The sequence below is a fragment of the Mauremys mutica genome, chromosome 10 (assembly GCF_020497125.1).
Source record: "Mauremys mutica isolate MM-2020 ecotype Southern chromosome 10, ASM2049712v1, whole genome shotgun sequence".
Taxonomy (NCBI): domain Eukaryota; kingdom Metazoa; phylum Chordata; order Testudines; family Geoemydidae; genus Mauremys; species Mauremys mutica.
The window spans coordinates 38,355,003-38,380,775 of record NC_059081.1 but is presented as its reverse complement, the minus strand read 5'-3'; the positions used below and the strand labels follow the sequence as shown (position 1 = coordinate 38,380,775).

The 25,773-nt window shown below is 42.9% G+C and overlaps 2 protein-coding genes and 1 long non-coding RNA gene across 4 annotated transcripts in view; 1 reads left to right on the top strand and 2 right to left on the bottom strand.

Annotated features, from left to right (window-relative positions):
- The window catches only part of GAD1 (glutamate decarboxylase 1), a 51,400-nt gene extending 34,596 nt beyond the window's left edge, over positions 1-16,804 (bottom strand). The window contains exons 1-2 of the mRNA XM_045032865.1: positions 16,674-16,804; positions 3,352-3,498 (exon numbers count right to left, since the gene is read on the bottom strand). Coding sequence (XP_044888800.1) covers positions 3,352-3,421 — 70 coding nt within the window. The 5' untranslated portion in view covers positions 3,422-3,498; positions 16,674-16,804. The remainder of the gene's footprint in view (positions 1-3,351; positions 3,499-16,673) is intronic.
- LOC123378747 lies at positions 1,020-24,547 on the top strand. Its single transcript, XR_006582721.1, has 3 exons — positions 1,020-1,225; positions 15,455-15,521; positions 24,407-24,547. It is a non-coding gene; the product is annotated as an uncharacterized LOC123378747 (long non-coding RNA).
- The window catches only part of ERICH2 (glutamate rich 2), a 39,309-nt gene continuing 35,575 nt past the window's right edge, over positions 22,040-25,773 (bottom strand). The window contains exon 13 of one of the 2 annotated variants that reach the window (XM_045032867.1): positions 22,040-23,784. In XM_045032867.1, coding sequence (XP_044888802.1) covers positions 23,642-23,784 — 143 coding nt within the window. In that variant the 3' untranslated portion in view covers positions 22,040-23,641. The remainder of the gene's footprint in view (positions 23,785-25,773) is intronic. The other variant, XM_045032868.1, reaches the window with a different exon arrangement.

Genomic DNA, 25,773 nt, shown 5'->3' with positions numbered 1-25,773 from the left:
CAGAGATCTCCATTTGAAAAGGGCTCCAAGCGCCTGGTCTGTGTTGGACCGGCGTCTGGAGTCACCCGGGACAGAGACGACTGTCTTCAAATCAGCAGCACCATCGAAACGTCACACCAGCCCATCAAGAAAAGGCATCTGGGACCTGAACATCTAATAATTTATTGGCCTGCCTCCAACAAAATGGCAGCTTAAAATAAACTGGCATGAAATGGGGTCGGGGAAGAGTTCAGGAATTAATTGGGTGAAAAATAGTATTTGACTACATGATCGGACTTGCATGAATAAGCTTCCGCCGGACTGACAGTGGGAAGCACATTAGTGCGTCTCACGTCTTCTCTCTGCTTCTGCTCCCCACATTCCAGCCGCCCCTTCATTCAACCCCACCCCCGGGCTGTGCTTGCAGACAGCGCGCTGCCAGCAGGGCTCACCGCTGCACTGGGGATGGGCGTGTGGGTGTGGGCGGAGAGGGAGGACAGAAGAAACAATCATTGGCATAATCACATTTCTCTTTGCCTGGCGTTTGTCAGCGTGTGAGTGGTTTGAATGCCCGACATTCAGCTACCAGGAGGTTGCTGTCCCCCTACAGTGCCAGGCAGCCACAACGCATAAGCAGCTGGTGTATTGCCACGGTACCATAAGCAGTTCCTTTCCAGTTGCCTTGATCTATTTCCTCGCAGGGCATGATCCTGTGGTCACCGGAGCTAAGGTGAGGCAGGCGGTTTGGGGTGAAGAGATCAGGCAAGCAACCCCCCCTCCCCCAGAAAACAACGCCGGGAGGGGTATGGAGAAAAAACAAAACCAGGCAGTGAGTGCGAGAGGGGGGTAGAGATTAACGGAGGGGAGAAAGGACGGGCCCAGCCTTTTCCCTAGCAGAGCCCCCTCTCGCAGAGCTTCGGCTGGGGGGCTCACCCGTGGCAGGGCGTGGGCAGCGATGGGCTGGGACCGCTGGTCTCCGGGTCACGTGGCGCCTGTCAGTAACCGGAATGAGCCGTCGAGGTGTAACACGTGCCCCGCAGTCAGGGCGAGTCCTGGGCAGTGACGGACCCCACCCCGCCGCCTGCCCTGGCGCCCGCGCAGGCCGTGGGGCCGGACTCGGAGCTGGGCCCCGGGGCCCCCTCGCTACTCGCCGCGAAGCCGGGAGAGCCCCGGGGGTCTGGGCCCGCTGCGTCTGCCACTCACAGGCCGCCGGGCCTCCGGTAACGGAGCCAGGCCACCCCCGGAGGTAGGGCCCGGGGCCGCTAACGAACGAAGACCGAGGTCTCCCCTGAGTCACAGGAGCCCTGCGGGGGCTCGAGCTAGAGGGGCGGGTCCCGCCTGCCGGCCCCCCACGGGCGGGCGTTTGCAGAGGCCACAGGAGCCGCCCCGAGGCGCTGTCGGGGGCGCGGAGCGCGCCAAGCCCGCAGGGCGGGAAGGGTGCGGGCCCCGGGCTGAGCGCTCAGACGGGGAGCAGCGGAGCTGGGCCTGGGGCAGGCGGGGCCACGCCTCAGCAGCCAGCGCTGCCCGGCGAGCTGACCCTCCCCAGCCCGGCGCCCTGGAGAGACGTGGCGGGAGTGAGCCCGCCCGGCCGCAGCTCCGTCGGCTGCCTCTCAGCGCCCGGCCACAGGCGGGACCGGCTGCGCCGCCTCTGGTCTCCCGCCGCCGGTGCCCCCGCGGCTTCCTGCCGGTAGGGGGCGGCAGGGCGCTACAGGCTGGAGAGGAGAGCGAGGCGCGAGGCAGGGGCGGTGACCCCAGGAAAGGGGCAGTGGGGGGGCTCTGAAGGGCGAGGTGGCTCGGGGAATACGGGGAGGGGCCAGGGCAGAGACTAGCCGGGGCTGCAGGCGGGAGCGGGAGAGGAGGGGCTGGGCAGAGGCGGGGGCGGGGAACAGACTGGGCAGCACCAGAGCGGAGGCGCAGGACCGCAAGGCCGGAGGTGGCGGGCGAGCTGACCTCAGCTGAAGGGGAGGAGACTGGCTTGGCCAGGAGGGGAGAGGTGCGGGGGCTGGAGGGGTCAGAGGCGGACCCAGGAGAGGAGAGAGTGACAGCCTGGAAAAAAAACCCTCTGACACTTCAGGCAGCCGAAGGCAACTAAGGGCTAGAATAAGATGGAGCCTGACAGCAAGATTATGGCCACAGGGAGCCAGGGGCAGAAAAGCACCTACTCCGGGAACATGGCAGCCCCCCACCCCTGTCAGTGCCCAGGCGGCTGAGAAAACAGCAGTGTGGGGAGGAACAGCTCAAGTGGCGGAGGGAACTCTGCACTCCTGGGCTATTTCTAGCCAATGGATTTTTGGTTAGATGGAGAATTTCGTTAAGTGCCCCCCTGGGTAATTATTTTTTAAGTTTAAACCCTGACAGGTTGTCCCCTAACAATTGTTTGCTAATCCAACGTAGATACAGAGAGAAAATGGGATTTTGTGTTGCTGGCATTATTAGGTTATTTCTTCATTAAACTAAATTTCTGATTAATCCGATTTTAGTCCTGACATCTCAGCAAAAGACAACCCCCCCAACTGAAGCCTCACACAAACGAACTGTTTTCCAGTGGGTTTTTGCATTTTGTGTGCCCCCCGCCCATTCTTTCCAGTTGCAGAATAATCACAATAATGACTCAGATGTTCATGCCTCATAGCCCAGGCAGCCCTTTCAGGGTAAAAGCTATTTCCCGCCTTACTGTGCCAGCCAAGATTTTTTCCTTACTATTCCCCCCTCTTTGTCTCCGGTGATTATGTCATCGAGCTTTCCCCCCCTTTCTTTTGGTAGTTGATTGTCTGAAATGTCTAGGCAAATCTATAAAACGATTCTCCATCCACCTGCACCAGATCTGCTTCCCACTCACACCTCAATAACTCAAGGCAAATTCGGAGCAATTAGGGATACAGAGCTCTGAAAAGCTACAATTAGCATCCAAATTTCAGTTGATTATAGGCTTCAATGTAAGCAAAAAGGAAGCTATAGCATTAGCAATATAAAATGCAAGTCTGGAACACACTTCACACACCAGGTCTAGTTTCACCCTCTAACCAATTCAGTCCCCTCCACCTCTTAAAAAAATCTAGATTTTCCAGCCATTTGGGCAATTAGTTTATTTTCTAAATGTCCCAAAATGCGCCTGTAAAACCAAACACTAATGAAGCTGAGGCTTTTCGGCATCCTTAGAAAATTAGTGAAAAATCTAAGGACCAGCCTCTGATTTTAAAACACCAGAAAGATGGAATATTTCTATAATGCATTTTCCACACCTAGTTTAAAGGCATGGAACAAGGATTTTCAGCTTTGTCGTTTTGTGGCGAATTTGGTCTCACGGAAGTGCCATGCTAAAACGATAAAGCACCCAAAAGGTTTAAAACGAGGAGAAAGACTAAAACCTACTTGTGGGTCGTAAATTAGTGGGGTTGGAGTCCTGATTGGCGTTGGAGGACGATGGAGCAGAGGATGCCATCACTTCAGAAAGTCAAAGTCCTTTGGTCCCGTATTTTCCTTCAATATTTCTCTGGTGGGTGGATAGTAAAGAATTTACTGGAAGGAAAGAAAAGGCGGCTTTAGAGATCTGGTCTCCTGGAAGGATGAAACGCGAGTCCTGTTTAGATTAACTAGTCAGGGTGTGATTCTGCAGCCAATAATAAGCAATTAAACTCCTCGCGGAGTGACAGTGTCTGGGAAAGCCTGCACAAAGGGTTGCATCTCGAGTAGAAGAGTCCTTATTACGACGTTTCTTAGCCAGGCAAAAATATTCACAAACAAAGCGATGAAAAGGAAAGATCATGGAAGGCGCGCCGTGGACACTTATTTAGTTTTAAAACAGCTAACATGGCAATTAGAAATTGCTTCGATAGGCTGAAGAGCTAAATCGTTTCTTTACTGGATGTTGAAGCGCTATATCCTGTGCGGAATGATGGATTTAGCAGACCATGAAGTCTATCGCAATTATATCAATGGCCACTGAAGAGGGCAATTATGGCTCATGTCAAATTGAAACCAACTTATAAAACAGGCTTTTAAATTATCAGTCAAAATGACCTACAATCTCAACAGAATTCTTGCTGCGATTCTGTGTTTTATTATCTAATCCCTGAAATAGTCATCAGACTAAATAAAAAAATATTCAGGAAGGATTGATATATACATCTTCAGATCTGCCTCCTGTAACAAAGGCACATTTTTTGCCTTTGTACGGGTATGTGTGTTATATGCATGTATTAATGTGTGTGCATAGATGCACGTTCAAACATACGCACAATTGACCATGACATTCACATTTAAGCTTTGGCTTAATTTTATATATGCTATATAGGGGTAGATAGCTGAATAAGGTGATCATAGTAAGAGCCACCTTTTATGGACCAACCCTTGTTCTCAGCCAGCTGTTAAGTTCCTTACAGGCGGACATTGCATTCCAATAACCAGTTTTGGTTCGCTGATCGAGAACCTCAGAATCAATGGCTCGCTCATCTGATGGTCCCCACCCATGGCTGGGTCTGATTTATTTTATCCAGAAAAATTCAAGAAAGATAATCATGGTCCAGTAAATTAAGAAGCCCCCTCCTTTTTACCCCCTCCCCCAGCCAATAATACTTGTTATTCATTTTCACTGCGCGGATTAAAACCAGCGTGTAAATACAACGGGCCAGTGATTTCAATGGTAAACGGGTAAATGGTACATTATTAAAAAAAAATCACAACCAACCAAGCTATCCTAAAGCAGAGGGACTCACTGGACAATGCCTGGAAGTGAAGTAACAGGTTAGCCCAACAGTCTACCGCACCGGCTGTCTCAAAATACCCATTATTTCTCCCTGGGCAGGGCAGCCACACAACAATGGTTTTGTGAAAAGCGCCCCATTCCGAAAGAGCCTCCTGAAGGCTTGAATAACATAATCTAGTGGGGAGAGTTTAAAGGAGACTTACCGCGGAGGAGAGCGAGCGAACCCACACTTACTCCAAGTGTCCAAAAAGCCGGGGGAATTCTAACCTTGGGCGGGAGTCGCCGCTTATAAACTCCGCCAGAAACGACGTCGGAATACCAATCGCGCCTCGGAATTTAATTCGAGATGACCTTTTGCCACAAGTACTTGGATTTGCTTTTTTAAAGCGTGAATCGCCGGTTGGTCTACTCCGACGCAGGCATGAGTCACACAGCTGCCACCACCTCCTCTGCTCCAATATGGAAGGCAGGCAGGCGGGGGGTGGATCGACCAGGTCAGTTTGCTGGGTTGGAAATCACGCGGCCAAGTGTTGCCTTCCGAGGCTAACGTGCCTTATTTGCAGGTGTTTTGGTCGGCTCGGGGCTTTATAGCTCGCTTGTGAATCCAGATCACGAAGATGCACCCAGAAAGGCTGAACCTATGAGTAATACCGTACGTACTCAACACGCTCCGTTTTCAGAGAGGGGCAGGGGGGCTAATAGGAAAGACACTTCCGCTCGGCGATGTACATCTTTTAAAAATACCGATTGAGTTCTTTCGGAGCCGGAGAGGATTATTTCAAACACACCAAAAACGTTCATTATATAAACACGAAGCAGTCGTGACTGCCAACAAACAGCCGATTTAAAAAAAATCATCTCTTTAAAAGAAAGCTATTTGATCTCAACTTTAGCTTCCTTTCAGTCTCTTTTGTTCTAACTCATATCACACTGTGCTACCATATAACACGTGCTCTCTCAGGAATAATTTCAGACCGTGTCTTCATTAAGTGGCGCTTAGCAAAAATACCCCCCTCTCTTCACTGTGATCAGAATTTTATACCCCATTCATTTTTTTCTCTTTACGAACCCCCAAAGCGCGGAGTAATTATTTTTGTGAGTCTCCACCAGAGGGCGTCAAAGATCCAGACGGATGAATCTTTTGGTCTTTACCATGGCTACAAGGAACACCTGTTTTTTTATGACTTAGTTTACATGTTTTCTTTAGATCCAAGACTTACCACCTACATCCTTTTGCTAAAAATAGATCCATTCAGAAAGCGTTTTTTTAGCCTCTAAAACTCAGAAGAGCAATACATTTTAAAGGAGATGTTTTCCTAGCAATTTGCTAGCAATTTCCAATGAGGATTGTAGCGGTAGGTTACAAATTGTTGAAGTAACTAGACGTATGACTAGATACGAATGTCTCTAAAGAAGACAGATACATGATTTGCAGGAATGTGAAAAAGAAACGTCTTATGGAGGTCAAATGAGTGTTCGTCAGTCAGAAATGTTAGCAGCATAAAAGGTTCAGACGAATCCTTTCTGAAGGACTTGGTGGTTGGAAGAAGGAAAAAAACACCTTAAAATCTCCATTTGGAGAGCAAAATTGCCGAATGACAGCACCAAATGCCCAGAACGATCGCTCCGCCGTGAAGACGCGCTGCCTAGGAAATGAACACACAACTAAAATATTCGGAACCAAAAAACATCTTTTAAATACACTTTGAAAGGATCTAATAGCTCCAGCTATTCTCGGGAAAACTATTCAAATGAAGTTTCAACTAATGAGACAGAACGTTTGCTCATTACAGGAAATGAGACAGAATAATGTCATTATAGTTAATTGTCTATATAATTGTAAATAAATATATTTGCTTATAGGAAATTAATACAAAATATAGAAATGGGTGCATTTGCTCTTCTAGATCGCGAAACTTTTCAAGCTGTGTCTTCGAGTAAAATAGAATATCTATACACCTACTCTCAAGAAAAACGCAAACTCGTTAGCGGGAAGAAGTCAAACTATTAGAACCCAAAGTGCTTTCAGTGGCAAGCTGAAGATAGAGTTGTTTCAGCGACTGAAACAATAAATCATTAAATGGCACGAACGTCCGTCAGGCTGGGTTCTGAAAAGTGCTGTTTAGAATTGCAAGGCAAACGGACCAAACTTTGTATTTTTAGTCCACGTTCAGCAGGCACCATGTTTCCAGCCGAAAAGATAAAGCGAGAAAAATGGCAACCCAGTAGACAGCAGAACATTCCTGCATAGGCTTTATAGTAAGAACGTTGCGTTCACTCTCATTTAGCTGTCCAAACACCAGCGCTGGTTTCAGCACCTCGGACAGCAATCCTGTAAGGGCAAGGGTGTTCGATTCCGGTGCTTTCTGTGAATTAGCACTTTGAAGGGCAGGCGACGATTATACCTCACGCCTCTCCCTTAGGGGGTTTTGTACGTACATACAAACTGCCTGCAAGGTTTTTTTGCTTCAGCGTTAAGATCCACTCAAACAATTCAACTAACTATTGGGAGCGAAGCCGGAAGGCAAGGATCCATCAGGACCATAATTATTTCAGGCTGCTGCTAGAGTAAGAGTGGGAGGAAAGGGGACAGCTGAGTGACTGGAGAGGGAAGGGGACCAGTGGCACACGCTGAGCTCTCTCTCACAGAGGTGCCTTAGAAAAGCATACAGAGCCTTCAAGTCAATGCAAAACCAGCAAAACCATGGTTCTTTCTCTCCCTTAGCCCCCTTTCTAACCCGACTCCCCAAAACCTGGGCACATTTACCTGGGCAGAGCTCCAGTGGAAACAGAGCTCAGAGCCTGTTTCTTGGCAGATAAAAGGTTTGGGGTTTGAAATCAGTTCTTTGTCAAGGCGGATAGATATGGAACTTCGGTCTGAATGTAAGGTGCTCTCATGCCTTAAAGATCATTTTACACCCTTCTCCTAAAGAGTGGTTCAATAACACACCGCATTTGCTTAGATTCTTTTAATCCTGCAGTTTCATGCAAAACATAACACCCTGCTGCCGGTATTACACGTAGCGAAGACAACCCCCCTTGATCAACAAGAGGAGTATTTATGTGCTATAGCAAGGAATCTGAACTTTTTAACCGGGCAGAGGCTTTGTCAAAACCTAATTAGGGAACAGCGGTTTATCTAGGTGTCAAACACAAATTTGTGGGCCCCAGTGTAGATTAGTCTGGAACGTTATTTTATAATTTAAAACAAATGTAAAATAAATCCGAGTGGAATCAAAGTGATTTAAAAAAAAAGGTTTACAAGGGTGCAACAGTCTATTTATTTTGATTCAGTAGGGCAGAGGGGAAAACCCCCGGACAAACAATGGTAGTGAAGACAGCCTTTGTTACAAGGGAAAAAAATGTGTTAAGAAAAATTCCTGCAGATGGCGCTATTTCTCAATTTCAGCTTTGGAACAAAAGTAACCTTAATGGAGACGGGCCTATAGTGAACACAATAATGCATAGCTTACACTTCCGGCGTTTATTTCACTCTGTCACTATAGAATTAGTGTGCAGTTCAAGGGGGCCGAGCCATCAACTCCTGTGGCTTCAAGGGCAGGCGAGGGCGAGCTACAGCGTGCAGAATCCATCCTTACATTAAGGGGCCTGGAGTCTCATTTTACACCCACCCATTGGAGATTATGGGCAAGACACCCACGGAAGGAAGTGGGAACAGTATTAGGCCATTAACATTTTCCCAACATAAGTCCCTGCATTTGGTTTAAACATTCAGAAAATTGGTAAATATTTAGACTTTTAAAACACAAAAGGTTCCTAAGCAGTTGTAAAGATTATTTTCTATGGTTAGGTAGGGTCCAATCTGAGAATGGTTTCAGTGGGAGCTGCAGGTAATCAGTAGCTCTCAAGATCAGGCCCTCACTCTGTGATACAAACTTGAATTATTTATACAATTACTTTACCTTAAAAAGGTGTGTAAATTGTGCTTTTGCTGCTTTGTTTGAGTGCCCCTTACACAGACTATGCACACAATTGTTTTCTCTTGTGTTCTTTGCAAGCCAGAATCCTGACAGAGCCTCTCCATTCTTTAAATGTACAGACCTTTACTGAATGAGTTAAATATGTCCAATGAAAACTGTGGACCTGTTGTATAAATTCAAAGATAGTAGGATATAGTATGCTGTAGTGCTACATTCTTGGTGCCTTTGTTATCATGGTGCAGATTAGAAATCTCCTATACAAATATTGTTTAACACCTAGTATTGGTTCCATTTAAACTCATCTGAATAAGTTCTCAGTAAGCAGGGAGCAGTTAATATGAACCTTGAGAATTCTGGGAGGCTACAGGAACTAAAAATAAATATTTGTATGGATATCTCTATATGGCTATTCAGTAATTAAGGTGCATATATAAATTAACATAGATCTGAATAAAATCAAACGAAAGGGTCATTAAGATACAATATACCAAATACTGGAAGCTAGGTCTGCCTGTTTAGAGTTTCAGGAAGTGCATTACCAAATATGGTCGTTTCTCCAATACCCTATCCTCTAGCTTCATTTGTTTTTTCTTCACTTGTTGCCTGGGTCCTCATATGTTTAGACAACACTCTTTGGGGCAGGTACGATCTTCACACATACCCCAATTCCAGTTGGAGCCTATAGTGTCACAATAAAAATTATAGTCTACTCAAAACTCATGCTTCTTCATTACATTACACTTGTAGCAACTGTAACTAGTTATGCTGAGCTCTATTGCAAAATATTTTGTTGTATATAGTTATCTACTTGTACTTCATAAAAGGTTTGCTTTCACTCTTATTGGTATTTTTTCCTCCTTGCATGAGAGACAGTCTGCTTCATGTTTATGATTGATCCGTCACAGATCTATGCTAAGTGTTCCACACTTAAAATCGGGCTTATCACATATTTCAAAAATATCTAAATATAGGCTGCCAACTAGCACATTCTGCACCTTTGTGATGAAGGACGTTCAGAAAGGTCTAATCAGAAATCACATTATTTTACATACACTGTGGTCTCCCTGTTATGCAAACTATTCCCTTCTTTATTCACGCTTCTTTGTGCTGCTGTGTATTCTAAACATTCTAATCTCAAGAAGAAAAAAAAAAACTTATGTAGTTTTGTTTAATGAAAGGACCAAAAGGTCCTATTCTGAAAAGTAACTTTGTAAAAATGGTACTTTACTCAGCAGATCTGCTCCTTGGGAGTAGTTAGAGAGTCACAGCTGCCTACTTTTGTGAGTCATAATTTTTTACTCTCTCCTCCCCAATTAATCCTGCAGTGTTAATATAGCTAAAAGCTGGATTCCATTCCTTCCTGTGTGTTGTCAATAGAATTGTTTATTTACCACTCAGCTACACCTGTGCAACCCAATTGAAAGGCATAAATGAAGCCCGTAGAACCTTCGGTAATGGTGGTAATATACAAAAAAGTAAAGAACCCAGGTTGAATTTCAAATCCCAAGTAGAATTTGGAGGGGTGGAAATTAGAATATATATTCTTTTGAGGGTGGTAACCAAAGAGCATTTGATAAGGAATAATTGAGATACAGCAAACAAGGCACCTCTTGCCATTGTAAAGAGTCACTTTTCAGAGTATAACCAGACTTGGGAGACCTGAGCTATTTTCAGGACTGTAACATTGGGCATATGAAGGCTTCCTACAGGCGTTTCTTAAATCAGACTTAACTCATCCATTTTTCAAGATTATAATAACAAAAAACTGTGCCCTTGATTAGATATTTTTCTCCTACCTAAAAGTGGTATCTCTCCTATGGAGAAAGTCAATCTCCTGCTTGACAATTTTTAAATAGGTTACACTTGAACAGGCATCAGTGAATTTGTAGGCCTCTAGATCACCAAGTCTGGTAGTCTTGAGCCTTCTATTAGCTTCCCATTTGCAGTACTGTAGCAATCCAAACAAATTTACTTCCACAAAATGGAAGGTGAAATGCCCCTGACTGAAATGAAAGAGGCATAGGAAGAGATAAATCCACTCAAAAATAACTGAACATTTTACTATCAGAGTGCAAATTACAACATAGAAATGACTGGAGGAATACATTTTGTAAATAGGCCCATTTCCCCCACATTGTCCTATCTGAATGAGGCCTTTAGATTCTGGAAACAATATTTTTTCCTTAGTTTAATTAGGATTTATATGAATAAAATCTGACAACTCTTTTGCTAAGAGGTGAGCCTTTATCCAATTAAGCAAAATTATTGTTAGTTTCTCAATTCTTTACCAGTAAAAAGCCCAGTGAGAATTAAATGAATAAGTGGAAGGATGACTGAAGGACACAGATCATGTGAAGACCATCCAACTGTACTTGCACAAAAGAGGGAAGCTAGGCCACATCTGTGGGTCAACTCCTGCTAATCTCATGATTTTCAATATTATTGGATTAATCAGTTGTAGTCTAGTGATGTATGTCATTACAGAATTGCCAATAAGAGATGCGGCTTGCCAGTCTGACCAAAAGTCAAGCTCACTCACCCTCAGCTCAGATTGGCCCATGCTATCAGGGTGATCCCCTGATTTGCTCAGATCTATGGGAAGGTGCCAAGGGATGGAGTGAACTAGAATTGCAACTGTAAAGATTCAGATGATCTTCCTAGGCCACCACAACACTAGAAAGGGCTGCCCCTACCACCCTATTTCCCTAGGAAGGAGGGGGCCAAACCAATGCCAGCTCACTAGCCAGGTGCTTCAAAGGGAGTCTGCCAGACAGCATAAGGTACCAACTAGAGATATCACTTAGTCCCCTGAACTGCAGTTCAGACTAGTGCTTTGAAGCCCAAGTAAACTAAAGAGATAACCTTTTCCTCTAAGTAACTTTTCTTCCTCTTTTTTAAGCTACCTGTCAGGGATGCCTGCCACCTCTATTAATATTTTTTGTTTAATACTTTTTAAGGTGTGAATAAGGGGCCCAAGGGGGCGGGGAGAAAGAGATTATGTCAAAGAAACAGCACATGCTTATCTAAATTCAAAGTCAATCCTATCTTAAATAAATATACAATTACCTTGGGTTGTGAAATAATGTTTGCAGAAACTACTCTTTCCTGAAAGGGGAAGCTAAAGGTTGCTAATCTACTCTGTATCACAGTGTCTAGATTAATCAGAAAAAGCATCAACTGTAGAAGTCACTCAGTGAATGGCAACTTTGCAGGAGTTTACGTACTCCTTCACAGGGCTGTGTAGTAACAAGAGGGTTTTCAGGTGCTCAGACAAATGATTTATCAATGTTTAATTAGAGTCCCTTTAATCAAAGAAAACCTATTTGGTGTGTTTTATGCTCTTAAAAAGAAACCATAAACTAGTATAAAGCTAACTAATTTATTATAAATTTTTAAAACATGAGAATTCAATTCAGGTTACAATGCAAGTTATAGCAAGGTTTTTAACAACAGTACAAATTAAAATTGGTTAACTACCAAGAATAAATTTGAGACCAAAACTGATTAAATCATTGCATAAGCATGATAACTCCCAGATTTAGGTGCCTAAATCCCATTTTTAGGCCCCACTGCAATCCACTAAACCTCCACTTGGCTGCCACCTAAATCTGTAGGTGCCTAAACTTAGCACCTAAGTTTTTTTTCAGCAAAAGTTTCCACCTCTGCTGCTTCACTCTGTGCACTTATCTCCCACTTATGCCCAAAAGTGATCCATGAACTGCCTTATTGGCTTTTAGGCAATAAGACCTGTTCTAACTGAGACAACACAAATTTCACCTTCTTAGCACATTGTTACATATATCAGGTTTTCTTCAGTGTCTGTATCTGATATAGCATTGTGCAGCAAAATGGTAAAGTCAGCCGGGGCATTAGAGTACCCAAAGGCACTTATTTCAGATGTACTGTGACTGAATGAAAAGACCAATTTATATTGATCACCAGGATCTACTTTTAAGGTTGAAAACCACATTTCCTATGTCCAGAGCAAATTTTGGCCTCAGTGACCTGAGCCATTTTCTGAACTATGTATTCCATTGAGCACCATGGTAATGGTACCGGTTGGTTGAATTGTCTATAGTGTACCAGGAGCCACCAAGTTCTGTTGGGTTTTTGAACAGGAAAGGGTAAACTATTAAAGGTAGACTTACACCTTTGTATGCTATTTGTTTTAAGAGTGTGATTCATGTCTTTTGTACAGAGTGGTAAGCAGTAAGCGATATTCTAAATTGCCTTATAAAAACAAGGAGGTGCTTCTGGTTCTGTGGGGACCTTCCCCTCTGTAGGTTTGTTGCTCCACAGTCACAAGAGTTCTTTGCAAAGATTGCATGGTGTTCTATCTGTAGTTGTTTCCATTCTTTCCTTTGCTGGCTAGTCTCTAAAGCATCTGGCAGTTGTACTTTTTCCTCTACTTCTTGTTCAAAGTCAAAGGATGACTGGGTTTTTTAACATTGCACTAGGCTTTCAAAAGAAGTTGTTTTTTCCTAAGAGATTTTTACTGAAAGCTCCAAGCCATTCCTACCAATGTCATTGTTTGTTACTCTGTGCATAGTATTTTCCCAATTGGGTCCAGAATAATGGGAGCACAAGGCTATGTTTGCATTGTCTCTCTCAGGTTTCTAACCTGTAATATTCCTTCTGGTAATACCCCAATTGTAGGAATTTAGAACTCAAATCAATAGAAACCCTTATCAACTAGATAGCCAATTTCATTTCATGCAGAGAGGTTTATCTCTGTAGGGGTGTAGTTGGTAACCAGGAGGTAATCATGTCCTGACAATTTTAAGGAGGGAATTGTGACAGTTGGGGAATCTGCCTGTGCACATTATGAGTTGTGTGAGGTTATGAACTCTTGTTTCTTTTCCAAGCTACAAACTCTATTTTGAAGGTGCAGACTTTCCCTTTCTCTATGGTCTGTTTGCAGCCCAACATGAAGGAAGTCCCAGCACATAGAGATACAGGGCTGACAATAGAAAGTAGTTACTTTAAGTACCCGTGCACCGGAAATCTCTTCACTCTAGCCAAGAGATTAGCTTTTATCCAAGGGAATTGGTTTTGCCAGAGGACAGGTCGCCTTGACAATGAAGTCACTCGGCATGGGTTGGAGCTTGTGTGGGGAAGCTGGCGAGGGTGTCACCTCACAGAGGGGCCAACAGGTTTTAAAAGGACAGAAGATGTTCTGCTCAAGACAGGAGCCATTTTCTGCAGTCCATGAAGGGAAAGCAACCAATGTAATGTCCCATGAGACAAAGGGCACCTTGCCTGTCTGGACATGGATGGTCCCTAAGGATCTAAGCTGGGAAGTGAGGAAACAGAGGTACGGACATGTATGCAGTGTTTATTGGTTTGTATGAGCTGTAGTCTCCTGTGCTTATATAATTAAAGTATGAAAGGAGCATAAGATATGTTAGACTCTTGTGCAAAGTGTCTTTGTATGTTAACAGCTGCGTGCCCTGAGATTTAAACTGTAACCAGAGATGTCCTACTTTCAGGGAGGAGTTCTGGAAGAAGGGATGTTGAAGTAGAAGGGAGCCAGAGGAGTCATTTCTGTGCCCAGAGGGGTTAGGCAGTTGGACAGCAGGTTCGCACTCTCAGAAGGGAGTGTTAGATAGAAGGTCTGTACCCTGAGAGTATGCCTAGGCACCACAAGATTGAGGCAGTGTCTGGACTTTATTCAGCCTCCAGATTAGACCATCCAGGGGATTAAGGGACACAGAGGCTTGGATTCCCCTCACAGCAGTCCAGTGGGTGGCTGACAGGGATAGACACAAGGTCTCAACTGAGTAGACAGCAACTACTGTGAAGAGATTAAAGAAAGCCCATTCACTCCCTGGTCTCTATCCTTCCTGTATCGCTAAGTGCAGGGGCATCCCTATCACACCAGCTGGGATAGACCACTCAGCTTCAGAAGTTATTTGTCAAACCTGGGGAATGCTTTGACCTGATCTCTGATGCTCTGGCTCTTAAGAGTGCATTTGCTCATCCCTCAGATCATAACCACAACATTTTATTTATTAAATCTACCTGGACAAGAAAGTCTGCTGCGAGATGAATAGCAGGTTTTAGTGCTGTAACCACTGAGTCACAATGTAATATTCACCGATTGCCCACTTGAATGTTTAAAGCACAAACTTCTTGGCTTTTCACATACTTTTTCCATAGTAGGACCATCTTAAGGATTTCAGTCTTGGACTGATTGCTATGGGGGCTGGCTCTCACTTCATTGCTTGATTAGGAGATCTTTAACTAGGGTTTTTTCAAAGGCGAGATTTAGCATAAGCTTCATTTACCAAACCCCCTTCCCCTTTATATGGGGGCATGGGCAGACATATAGGGTACATCCATACTACCCTCCCGGGTCGGCGGGTAGCGATCGACTTCTCGGAGTTCGATATATCGCGTCTCATCTAGACGCGATATATCGAACTCCGAATGCGCTCCCGTCGACTCCGGAACTCCACCACCGCGAACAGCGGTGGCGGAGTCGACGGGGGAGCCGCGGACTTCGATCCCACGCCGTGAGGACGGGTAAGTACTTCGAACTAAGGTACTTCGAGTTCAGCTACGCTATTCGCGTAGCTGAACTTGCGTACCTTAGTTCAACACCCCCCCTCGTGTAGACCAGTTGTTTGGATCTTTAGGGATGTTTGTGAGGCAATCAGCAACCCCGTGATTATCACTTTGTGAAGCAAGGATTTCATCTGGCTCTTTGCCAGTTTTTTAAATAAACTCCATGTTTAATTCTTTGTCCAGATTTTGCACTGATAGTTGTTTTTCCTACTCTTGTAGCAGTTCAAGTTCTCCGAGAATTAACATTTGTGTTTCTTCCTAGGGTCCAACCTGCACTTTCAGCACTGTGGACTGTTGTGCACAACCCTATCAACATAATATTTTCCCATGTGAGTAATTTATATGCCAGAGGCTTTTTAACTTGTGCCCACAGATTGTAGGAATTGCAATCTATTAGCAGGCTAACAGGTCATTACTAACAAACTCTTAGTTTAACACAGATGACAAACTGGGTGTGTTGTTTTCATGTCCACAAAGCTTTGAAATTAAGTAAACCCCCACAGCACTGCATATTGGGTATAGCTAGTGAAGTTAGTCCTACTTTTCTCAATGTTCCCTCTGTCACGAGGGTTACTTCTGCTCCCAAATTAAGGAGCTCTGTGCATATCACAGCATCTTGCACTTAAGTCCAAAAGTACAATCTTCTGGCAGCACCTTTTGGGATAAACTCTCAGAGACAGACTTCCCTGAACTCCCTATTAGTAGTAGAGGGGAAAAAAAAAACAAGACAAAAAATGGATTCACCTGACACAAGTCCTCCTGCAAGCAGTGTGACTTCTCATTTTTGAACCATTAGGAGTTTGTTTTCCTCAGTCACGGAATTTACCCTGTATTATCAGGTCCCAGTCAACTATCTTGGGAAGGTGGTTCCTGTGTGGCCACTTTAGATCTGGGGGCTTCTTGTCTTCCTACCATACTCCTTGTGGCTAGAGGATAGAACATAAGCTCTAGTTTGTCATCCATCACCTGGACCATCTACTTAACATGGGCACCATGGCCTTTAATGGTTTCATTTGGCCTTTCCAGGTCCTATCACCTGTATTCTGACCTTTCTTTGGCCATGTCAGTTGGGGAGGCCCCTACTGGCTGAGACTTTACCTCCTTATCCCTGCTTCTTGGGGAATGGTTTCTTTTTGAAGGCTGACATTTTACCTTCAAACAATAGCTCAGCTTTTCCAATCTCTAGGGCATAAACACTGCCTGGGCACATCAAAGGTCTTTTTTCTGCCTCCTTGGACAGTGCCTCTTGTCACCTATACCTTCTGGGTCAGAGTGACTGTTTCCCTCATGAGGTTTTGCCTGGATCTATAATCAACTTCATTTTTTCTTTGACATACGCTGGTAACTTTCCCAGATACATCATCTTCAAATGAGGGTGCTGGTCTGGATCCACCAGCATTTAAGCAAATTAGCTTTATTTCATCATAAAAGGTGCATCATCCTTACAAAACAATCTTATAAATCAGAGCAGTGTGACTTACCTTGTTGTAGTGATTGATTAGCTCAAGACATGCCTTTTCCAAGTTCCGGCTGATGCCCGGGGATAAAGTGGATAACCAGACCTGGGGTTTATGGTTAAAGTCCTCCTTTAAAACCTCATCTTATTGTTTTCTGAAACTCCTAAAGAAGCTAGGGAATGCTTGTTAATTTGAGCTCCCTTCTTATGGGGGAATTGGACTTATCAATATGTTTAGCTTCCTTAAAATGTCTTTACCTGGGACTTGAGGTGAAATGTACCCATCCAAGGGAAGGGATAGATTCACCTCATGAGCATCTGGGTTGCCTTGGGCTCCAGAAGCTGCCACAGCTCTTCTTAACCTCCACTTAAGAGCATCTCTGTCTGCCAACAACTCATGGTTCTCCTCCTCCACCTTTCTACATTCTGCATTATTTTTTATTCAACCTATTGTTCATCCCTCTGAAAGCCTGAGTTGCTTTATCTATTATCCCTAGGTTGTCTAAGTCTTACTTTCTTTGTCCTCCATCAACTAAGTCCTCCATCAACTTTCTGTTAAATAGGGTGGAACCATAGGGAATACGAGGAGGCATCTTCCTGCAATATAGAGCCTGCCACTGTGCCTTTGATGATCCAGCTGAGGGTCTCTTGCAACTGATCAAAATCTTGTCTTTCCCATTTTGATAGAGAGAGAGATGGAGTTTGACCTCTCTGGCCAAACAGTCTATAAGGAAGGGAGTTAGCTTCATGTTTCTAATGAGTTGGCTGACATGTTTATGGGCCAGAATTAATTCACACCCTATCACATTGTGGTGTTGAATATGGGTGGGGACACTAGGTGGAAGGACAGCTGAAAGATGCTTAACACTCACCATTTGATTCTTCCAGGTGAGGTGGCTAGCTGTCTTTTCCATGGCTGCTTTGGGTAACAGTTCTTCCTCTGAGTTGAGGGAGACAAAGTTCAGCATCTCTAACAGATTTCTTGCAGGTGAAGGCAAATCATAACGTGTGAAGCTTTTTATCTCACAGCTTTATCAAAACTCCTAGGAAATCCTCTATTCTGACTTTTGTCTGGTTTGTTTGACCAGTGTGCCAGACCCCCCCACCCTTTCCTCGTTCAAACAGGAAACTTCAATTCCTCACAGTGTCAATTTAGGAGTACAGGTGATTGGAAAGGAACTTCCTCTCTTTTCCTACTGAGCAACTTTCAGCTTGTTAACTCTTTACAAACCTATCTTATGTACAGGTACACTGTTCAAAAACACCTCTATCATACCTTCAAAGGATTTCTCTCCAAATGACTGACACAGGCTCCTGACTGACTCATCAAATCCATAGTAAGAATAGGATTGTTAAGGCTTAAATCAAATGATTAATATTTAATTAATGGCCCTTTAATTACATTTTTACCTCATCAACCCAAGATGATTTTTAGTGATGTGTGGTAAAATTTCCTCTGCACCAACATTAATTTATACTATGTGCCTATATGTATGTGTTATTATTGGTCACTTCCAACCCCTCTCTAACAGGCTAGGACAAGTTTTTCCTGGCAGGTACTCCTGCCCAGCTATTCTGTTAAAGAAAGAAAAAGAAAAAAAAATTACATAGGAAAAGAAAAAAGACCTGTTGTTTGACTTGCTGGATTCGTGGAGTTTTAAAGTCAGTCAGGAACTGCAGTTTGGCAAATCAGGCAATGTCTTCTGGCTCAGGTACCATCATACTAGCTGATACTGTCTTTCAGTCAACTGGCTGTGTTTTTGTCTCCACTTTCCTTGGGACCAGCCCAAGGGAAATAGAAGCATTAGACATCCAATTGTATTAGGGCCAGGGCATGGGCAGCCTGGCCTAGGAGTTACAGCAGGAATGGGCTGAGGATCCAGGCGCCAATTACCATGAACCAGGCTAGGTCAGAACTACAGGAGATCAGAGACTAGTGACAAGCCAGAGGATCAGAACCATGAGACAGGTGTGAAGAGGCAGGCTGAGTCAGGTTAGCAGGAGGTCAGGATCACTCAAGATAGCAGGAACCAGGAGGCAGTTACCAAGAGCAAGGCTTAGGCAGGATACCAGAAGGTCAGGAACAGGAAAACATCAGGGAAGAAGTTCATGGGAGGGTGAAGACCAGCTGTTCAGACAACTTTCTGCCACCTCTTCTGACATCAATATGGTCTGCAGCCCAATCAGGAGTCCTGGAGCTCTCCCAATCAGAGCACGGAGCAGAGCTTAGGTCCCATTTGGACTTTATGGGCTGCAGTCCAAGCTGCTGTCTGTGAGCTGATGAATGGAGGATTGGAGTTTGATGACCCCCCTGGACCTGGGTTCAAGGCCTGTGGTGACCTCAAGAGGAGCACACTTCTTCCTCATTTTCCTGGTCTTTTAAGGTTGAGATTAAAGTTGGTAACATCTCACAGGGCATTCCCACAGAGAACCTCTGAGCAAATCCGGGATTACAGCTTTCGCACCCCAGCTGCATTGTCCAATCCTGGTCAAGTGTGGTCAGTCTGACCCTTGGTCTATACTTCAGGCCCTCCTTTCCAGGGGACTGTTTCTTTGTCATGTCCACACATTCACATGTTTATCCCATGCAAGCAATAATAGGTGAATAACAGGAGTGGATGTTGTTAACCAAAATTGTTTCAACTTCCCTTATTTGGGGGAACAGTTAGGGATCATAAATGGCTTCTTAACCATTGGGGCTGGCAAGTTTCCTGGTCTTAACTTATGATCCATTGTCATTTGAAATAGAAAAGTTGTCATTGTTTCTTATTCATTAACACATCTGATGCTTACACTTTTTCAAGACCTGAGAGACCTCATGTGAGAGAGCACAGTAAGAAATTACAGAACTGTTAGTGCAGTTGGGAAACTGGAGAACTGTGTGCAAGGTTATTTCACTCTATCAAAGCCCAAAGCCAAGCTGCTTCAAGAATACTTGCTGAATCCCATTAACACAAACCTATTAAAATATGTGTACCTTATAGTGCTTAGTGTGGAAAACAATGCCACAGCTTTATAATGCAGATTTAGGGCACCATTACTTCTCTCAGGCCAAGAGACAGCCTTGGGGATTCAGCTAGAATTACCTCTCCCAGTGAGCAAGTCTGACCCTAAGCATTACAGGCATAATTGAGACACATTCAGATCTATTTGTGCAATTCACTCTTGGTCCCTGCTTTGGTCTTTTGAAATAGCTGAACAAACCCTCACTCACCCAAAACTACTGCATTCTGTTTATGTGAAGTTTTATGATACACTGACATCTAAGATATGAAAGCATGTTAGATGCATTAGAATAAGAAACACCCAAGAAAGAAAATAATCTCTTGATCGAAACTGGGACATTTAAGGACAAAGGTGGAAATGGTAGAAGGAATCACTTTATTCTCATTGAACTCTTGTAAAGGAGATTAAATCCAGCCCAGTCATCTCCAACACTTGGCACGCCGACACCATAAGAAAGAATGTCTTCATATTTTAGGGACCCCCCCTGCAAAATTAGATTTAATCTCCATGTAACATGAGGGGCTTGGAGGGCCAGATGGCCTAGTGGTTGGTGTACCTGGCTTCCCGCCCCTGCTTCTGTACTTCAGCGTTCAATAAAAATGTACAATTAATTGACTTTGCCCTTGCCCTCCAGAATAGAGCAGCTACAGGCCATATTTTAGGCCTTCTCATGCTGCATCTGGCCCTTCTGCCCTACCTCAGCATTAAGGAATGAGCAGATTTCCTCTTCACGAAATATTCTTTGCTATACCATCAGGCCATACAAGCATGTTCTTAAGGAGAAACAATGTCAAAACTCAGATCAACAAACATTTGATCAAAACCTTAAGTGCCTATTTCATCCTTGCTGGGGTGTGTACAGAGGCATCCTTCTCTTCCAAGGTTACCCCCTTTTTATGGTTATTAAGTAATATATGCAACTGAATGATAATGAGAGGTGGTAAACTGGGCAGTTGTAGTGCAAACTTCCTCATGTTATCCCATTAATATGCTCCAAGCCTAAATTAGGGAAAAACTTCTAGAGAAGAGAGGGTAGTTCAGATTTAAAGCCCATTCAGTCTTTTGCCTCCTTTTGAGTGGTCCAAAACGGGTGTGAAGTAGGGACACATGAGTTTTTGTGATATGGGACACCCTTATCCTGTTCACAAGGAATAACTGACACCACTACTTGATTTCACAAAGAAAGAAAGAATGTGATAATTTGCAATCAACATTTTCTACAAGGCTTTGATAACTAAAAAATAACATGAAATTTTGTAGCTAGTTCTATCACAGCCTTAGGTAAAGATGACTAGTCATGGTAGACAATCCAAGAGATCTTTGTAATATTAATTGCTCACCACTTTGAAATTTGGTTCTTCTCTGAAACACGACTGTAAAAATGGCATCATGGGGTTCCACATTTATTGTCTCTCAATAAATTCCTTATCACAAGTGTGTTCAATGCAGTCTAAATGCCAAAAGTTTCCAAATAAAAATCTGTTCTGTCAGACCTGCAAACTCAGCCTGGATTCTGAGAAACAAGCAGAATTCTCTTCTTCTGTTATCAGCACCAATGAAAAGAAATAAAATAAAATTCTGCAGGACAAAACTTTGCTCTCAATCAGTAGAGCTTAGTAAACAATTCTGTTGATATACAAATAATAGAATTCCACTCCCTTTCTCTTTGCCGCATTAGTTCTGCAGGGCTAACAGGAATACATAGTTATTTCAGCCACTGAAGTTAATGGATCTAATTCTCAACACACAGCAAGCAGATCTCCTGGGTAAGAAAGTGCCATTCTTAAAGTCATTTTTCAGAGTAAAATCCCACTTACAGGCTACACCCTATGCTTTGCTGAACAGCTGATATGTGCTTGGCATAGTCCAGGTATGGGGACAAAGATGTCTTTAAGCATCCCTAGTGACTTTTCAGGCCTGGGACTAGTGGGCACCAGTTCTGTCCAGAGTCTGAAGGCTGCTATCTTAGGCCAGTTACAAACAGACTCCAGGAGGTGTAGGGACACCCTGGCAATGCTCCCTCTCCCCTTGGTACTAGCTGCACCAAAAGCCACGATGAGAGTGCTGTAGGAGCTGCTAAGCTATCCCTATGCCATGGGAAGGTTTTCCTATGCAGAGAAAATCCTCCCAGGTTCATTTAAGTTTGGGTTACAGCTCCTTTGTGCTTCCCCTTTGTGCTTTCAAATCAATACAAAACATCCAAAGAGGCCTACAAATATCTACAAGAATCACAAATATTTGACAAGTAAAACATATTTTCATAATGAAATGCTTAAGAACTTACAAAAGAAATAAAACAGTTCATAAATAAGACAACGCCAACAATAACAGATATTATGCATGCATACTTATCTACACACATAGGTAAAATGTCTTACCCAACTGATTTCTCTCACTTATCAGACTTTACTTGTAAGAGGTGATGCTCCCATAATGATTTGAACAGATGTACCAAAATAAACAAGCAAAATATTTATTCTGTTATATTTAATAACTTCATTAACACATTTGTTACATTGAAGAGAAAGCAAGTAACAATTAGGCACTACAACAAGAACCATGGTGTCATATAGCTACTGACATTAACAAGGGGTCCTGAAATGTTAGGAGCGAAAAAGCAACACTATACTTAAGTGTTCTGGTGCATGAAACAAAAGATGGTTACATGTGACACGTCTTCTGCACACCAGAATACTGTATTAAAAATATGAATGTTTTTCATGATTAGACTACAGAAAACATAATAGTGTTCAGTCCAAGTCTTGAATGCATTTTTTCACATCATGCTGTCTGCTTTTCCTGCTGCATTCCATGCCACCTGAATGTGTTTGTTATCCTCACTTTGCACACCCGCTGAATGCCAAATTGGTGCAAGTTACTCTACTTTATTACTTACATACATATTCTGGCTAACTTTATACCTGACAAATCTTAAACAGTAATGTAAGTTTTGTCTCCAAATCTGGCCAAGAAACTTCCACTGAAGTTGCATCCCCTTATGTCAGGGTTACTGTAATTATCTAAGTTAAATTGTGGGGGAGTGGAAGGGGAGTGAGGTGGGAAGAGACAGGTTGCATGAACAGAATTTTAGCAGGTATTTCCAAAGATATGGTTTAATGACAACATTTTGTAACACAAAATATTTGTTTGAAAACCTGTTTGTTTGATTTCTTCCAAGAAGCTGTATATTTATTTTTAAATTTTAAAGAGGCTTTTTACTCCATTCAGAGTCTTACCAGCATTGTGTGAAATCATTTGCTCCGCACAATTATTTAGGAAGATTTTATTCCACTGCTGAACTGGTGTCAATGAATTTTAAAAGCACCAAATTCCTCAATAAAAATTCATGTCTTTGCTCAACTGATGACAGGCACCCTAGCTTTTCATCTACCTGATTGCATCAACAGGAACATTTTTTAGGAGTTATGTCTAAGGAGATCAATTCTGTCTATACCATCAAATGTGCTATGGAACAAGGTTAGGCTGGTGCAGTGGTTCTCAACCTTTCCAGACTACTGTACCCCTTTCAGGAGTTGGATTTGTCTTGCTTACCCCCACTTGTTTCACCTCACTTAAAAAACTATTTGCTTACATAATCACATAAAAATACAGACGTGTCAGAGCACACTATTACTGCAAAATTACTTGCTCTCATTTTTTCTTTATGAAATTTTACTTTGCACTGACTTCGCTAGTGCTTTTTATGTAGCCTGTTGTAAAACTAGGCAAGTATCTAGATGAGTTGATGTACCCCCTAGAAGACCTCTGTGTACTCCCGGATGTACATGTACCCTTGGTTGAGAACCACTGGTACGCTGGGCTGTGTGTGAGTGGGGAGGCAATCTAAATGCAAAAGAATGCAGCAGTTTAAGAGGGAGAAAAGTTATAATGATTAAACAGTACATTTTAATATGGTGTTTAAAAAGTGACTGTACAGAAGAATCAAAATAATCAACCTATAGGGAGTATAGAAGAATTACCAAACTGCTATACGTTTTCATCAGAATCATCAGAACTTTCTTCTTCTTCATCATCACTGCTATCTGAACTGCTAGTATCCTCTTCACTGTCCTCACTGCTTCCTTCATCCGTTTCTTCACCCTCTTCATCACCAAAATTCTGTGTACTTTCTAAGACATACATGTACAAAATATACATTTTAGGTAAGTCTTAAGTTTTGGTTAGTAAAAAACTGACTATTTCAGGCATGTGATAAATACATAATATTTGATATTATATTCCAAATAAACTCAAATTACATATTCAAAATAAATAGGTTGTACATGGTGTTTTGGGGTATTTTTCTGAAGAAAATAATTGTATTCTAAATTGTCATTGCATTTTGCTTTGTACAGAGGGGGATTAATACTGTACAATTGTTTTGCTTACTAGTGCTGTCTAATTTTCAAAGAAACATCTAAACAAATATTTTCCCCTTTCTAGTACAGGAAGAAAATTATGCAATGGTTGTGTGTGTTTTTCCTGAGAATTTAGTAAACAGTTCATATATTCACAAATATTCCAAATATGTATCTTGTTTAAGATGTGCAGCTTTTGGAAACTTTCAGCAACTGTCTTATAGTGATAGAAGGAATATTTTTGTCAGTTACACCAATTTTTTGTCTATATAGTCAACACCCATTTTACAGACTTTTCCAAAATATTTATTTTATAAAATATGCAGTTTTTCAACAACATGAAGGTGAATGGGACTTCTCATGTGAGTAAAACTACTCATATTTGTTTTTACAGGATTGATAGCCAGTTTGGAAGAGCAAGAGCATGTTAAATCATAAAAACAATACTGCTGAAATTGATCTCGTCTGCAAGGAAAACAAGAGTCTCCAACCTATACTACTATGGGAACATGGAACTTGACTGAAATTTCCCATTTCAAACCCAAATTTAAAAGTAAAGAAAAAAATGAATACATGCTATTAATATTTTAGGTTCTTAGCCACAGAAGAGTATTTTTAAAATAGGAATACTCTCATAATACAATAACATACTTAAAATAAACATAGACTTAAGGTAATTGACCATTTTGAGATAATAAGCTACAGGGCTAACATTGTGAAGCTGGCCCAGATCTCTGTGCTGTGATCACTTGGCTCTCAATACGGAAAACGGGAGAGATTCCAGAAGACTGGAAAAGGGCAAATACAGTGCCCATCTGTAAAAAGGGAAATAAGGACAACCCAGGGAGTTACAGACTAGTCAGCTTAACTTCTGTACCCGGAATGATAATGAAGCAAATAATTAAGCAATCAATTTGCAAACATCTAAAAGATAATAAGCTGATAAGTAACAGCTTATTCAGGCCACTCAAACTAATGTTGGGGGGCTGGCACAGCTGAACTAGCACTTGGGTAGGACAATGACAGGTTAAAGCCATCTCTGCAACTCCTTTCCTCCAAGTTCTTCAGTATTCTCCTATGCCTCGGCAGAGGATTTTGTACAATGGGGTTATCATTTTTCAGTCTACTATGCATTTTCTGAGCAAATGTGATTCCCAGACATGACTCTGTTTAAGTCAACTCAAATATCTACAGTAAGGATATCTTAATATACTGAAAGACGGGATTAGTGCTTGAAATTGAACATTGACCATTAGGAAATGTTTGCTTAATGTGATTTTATAGCCTAATGCAGGGGTTCTCAACCTTTTTATTTCTGACCCCCCCCACACACACCATGCTATAAAAACTCTACAGCTCACCTGTGCCATAATAACTATTTTTCTGCATATAAAAGCCAGGGCACACATTAGTGGGTAGTAAGCAGGGCAATTGCCCAAGGCCCCATGCCACAGGAGGACCCACCAAGCTAAGTTGTTAAGGCTTTGGCTTCAGTCCTGGATGGTGGGGCTCGGGGCCCCGGGTTTCAGCCCCATGCAGTGAGGCTTCAGCTTTCTGCCCTGGGCTCTATTGAGTCTAACACCAGCCATGCTTGGCAGACCCCCTAAACCTGCTTGCAGCCCCCCCAAAGGGCCCTGGACCCCTGTTTGAGAACCACTGGCCTAATGCATCACACTTGAGACACATTAAACACAAAAGTGATAAAACTATTTCTCACCCTATAGTTTTTAAAAATAAAATAGGATCCACGTAGTTACAGCA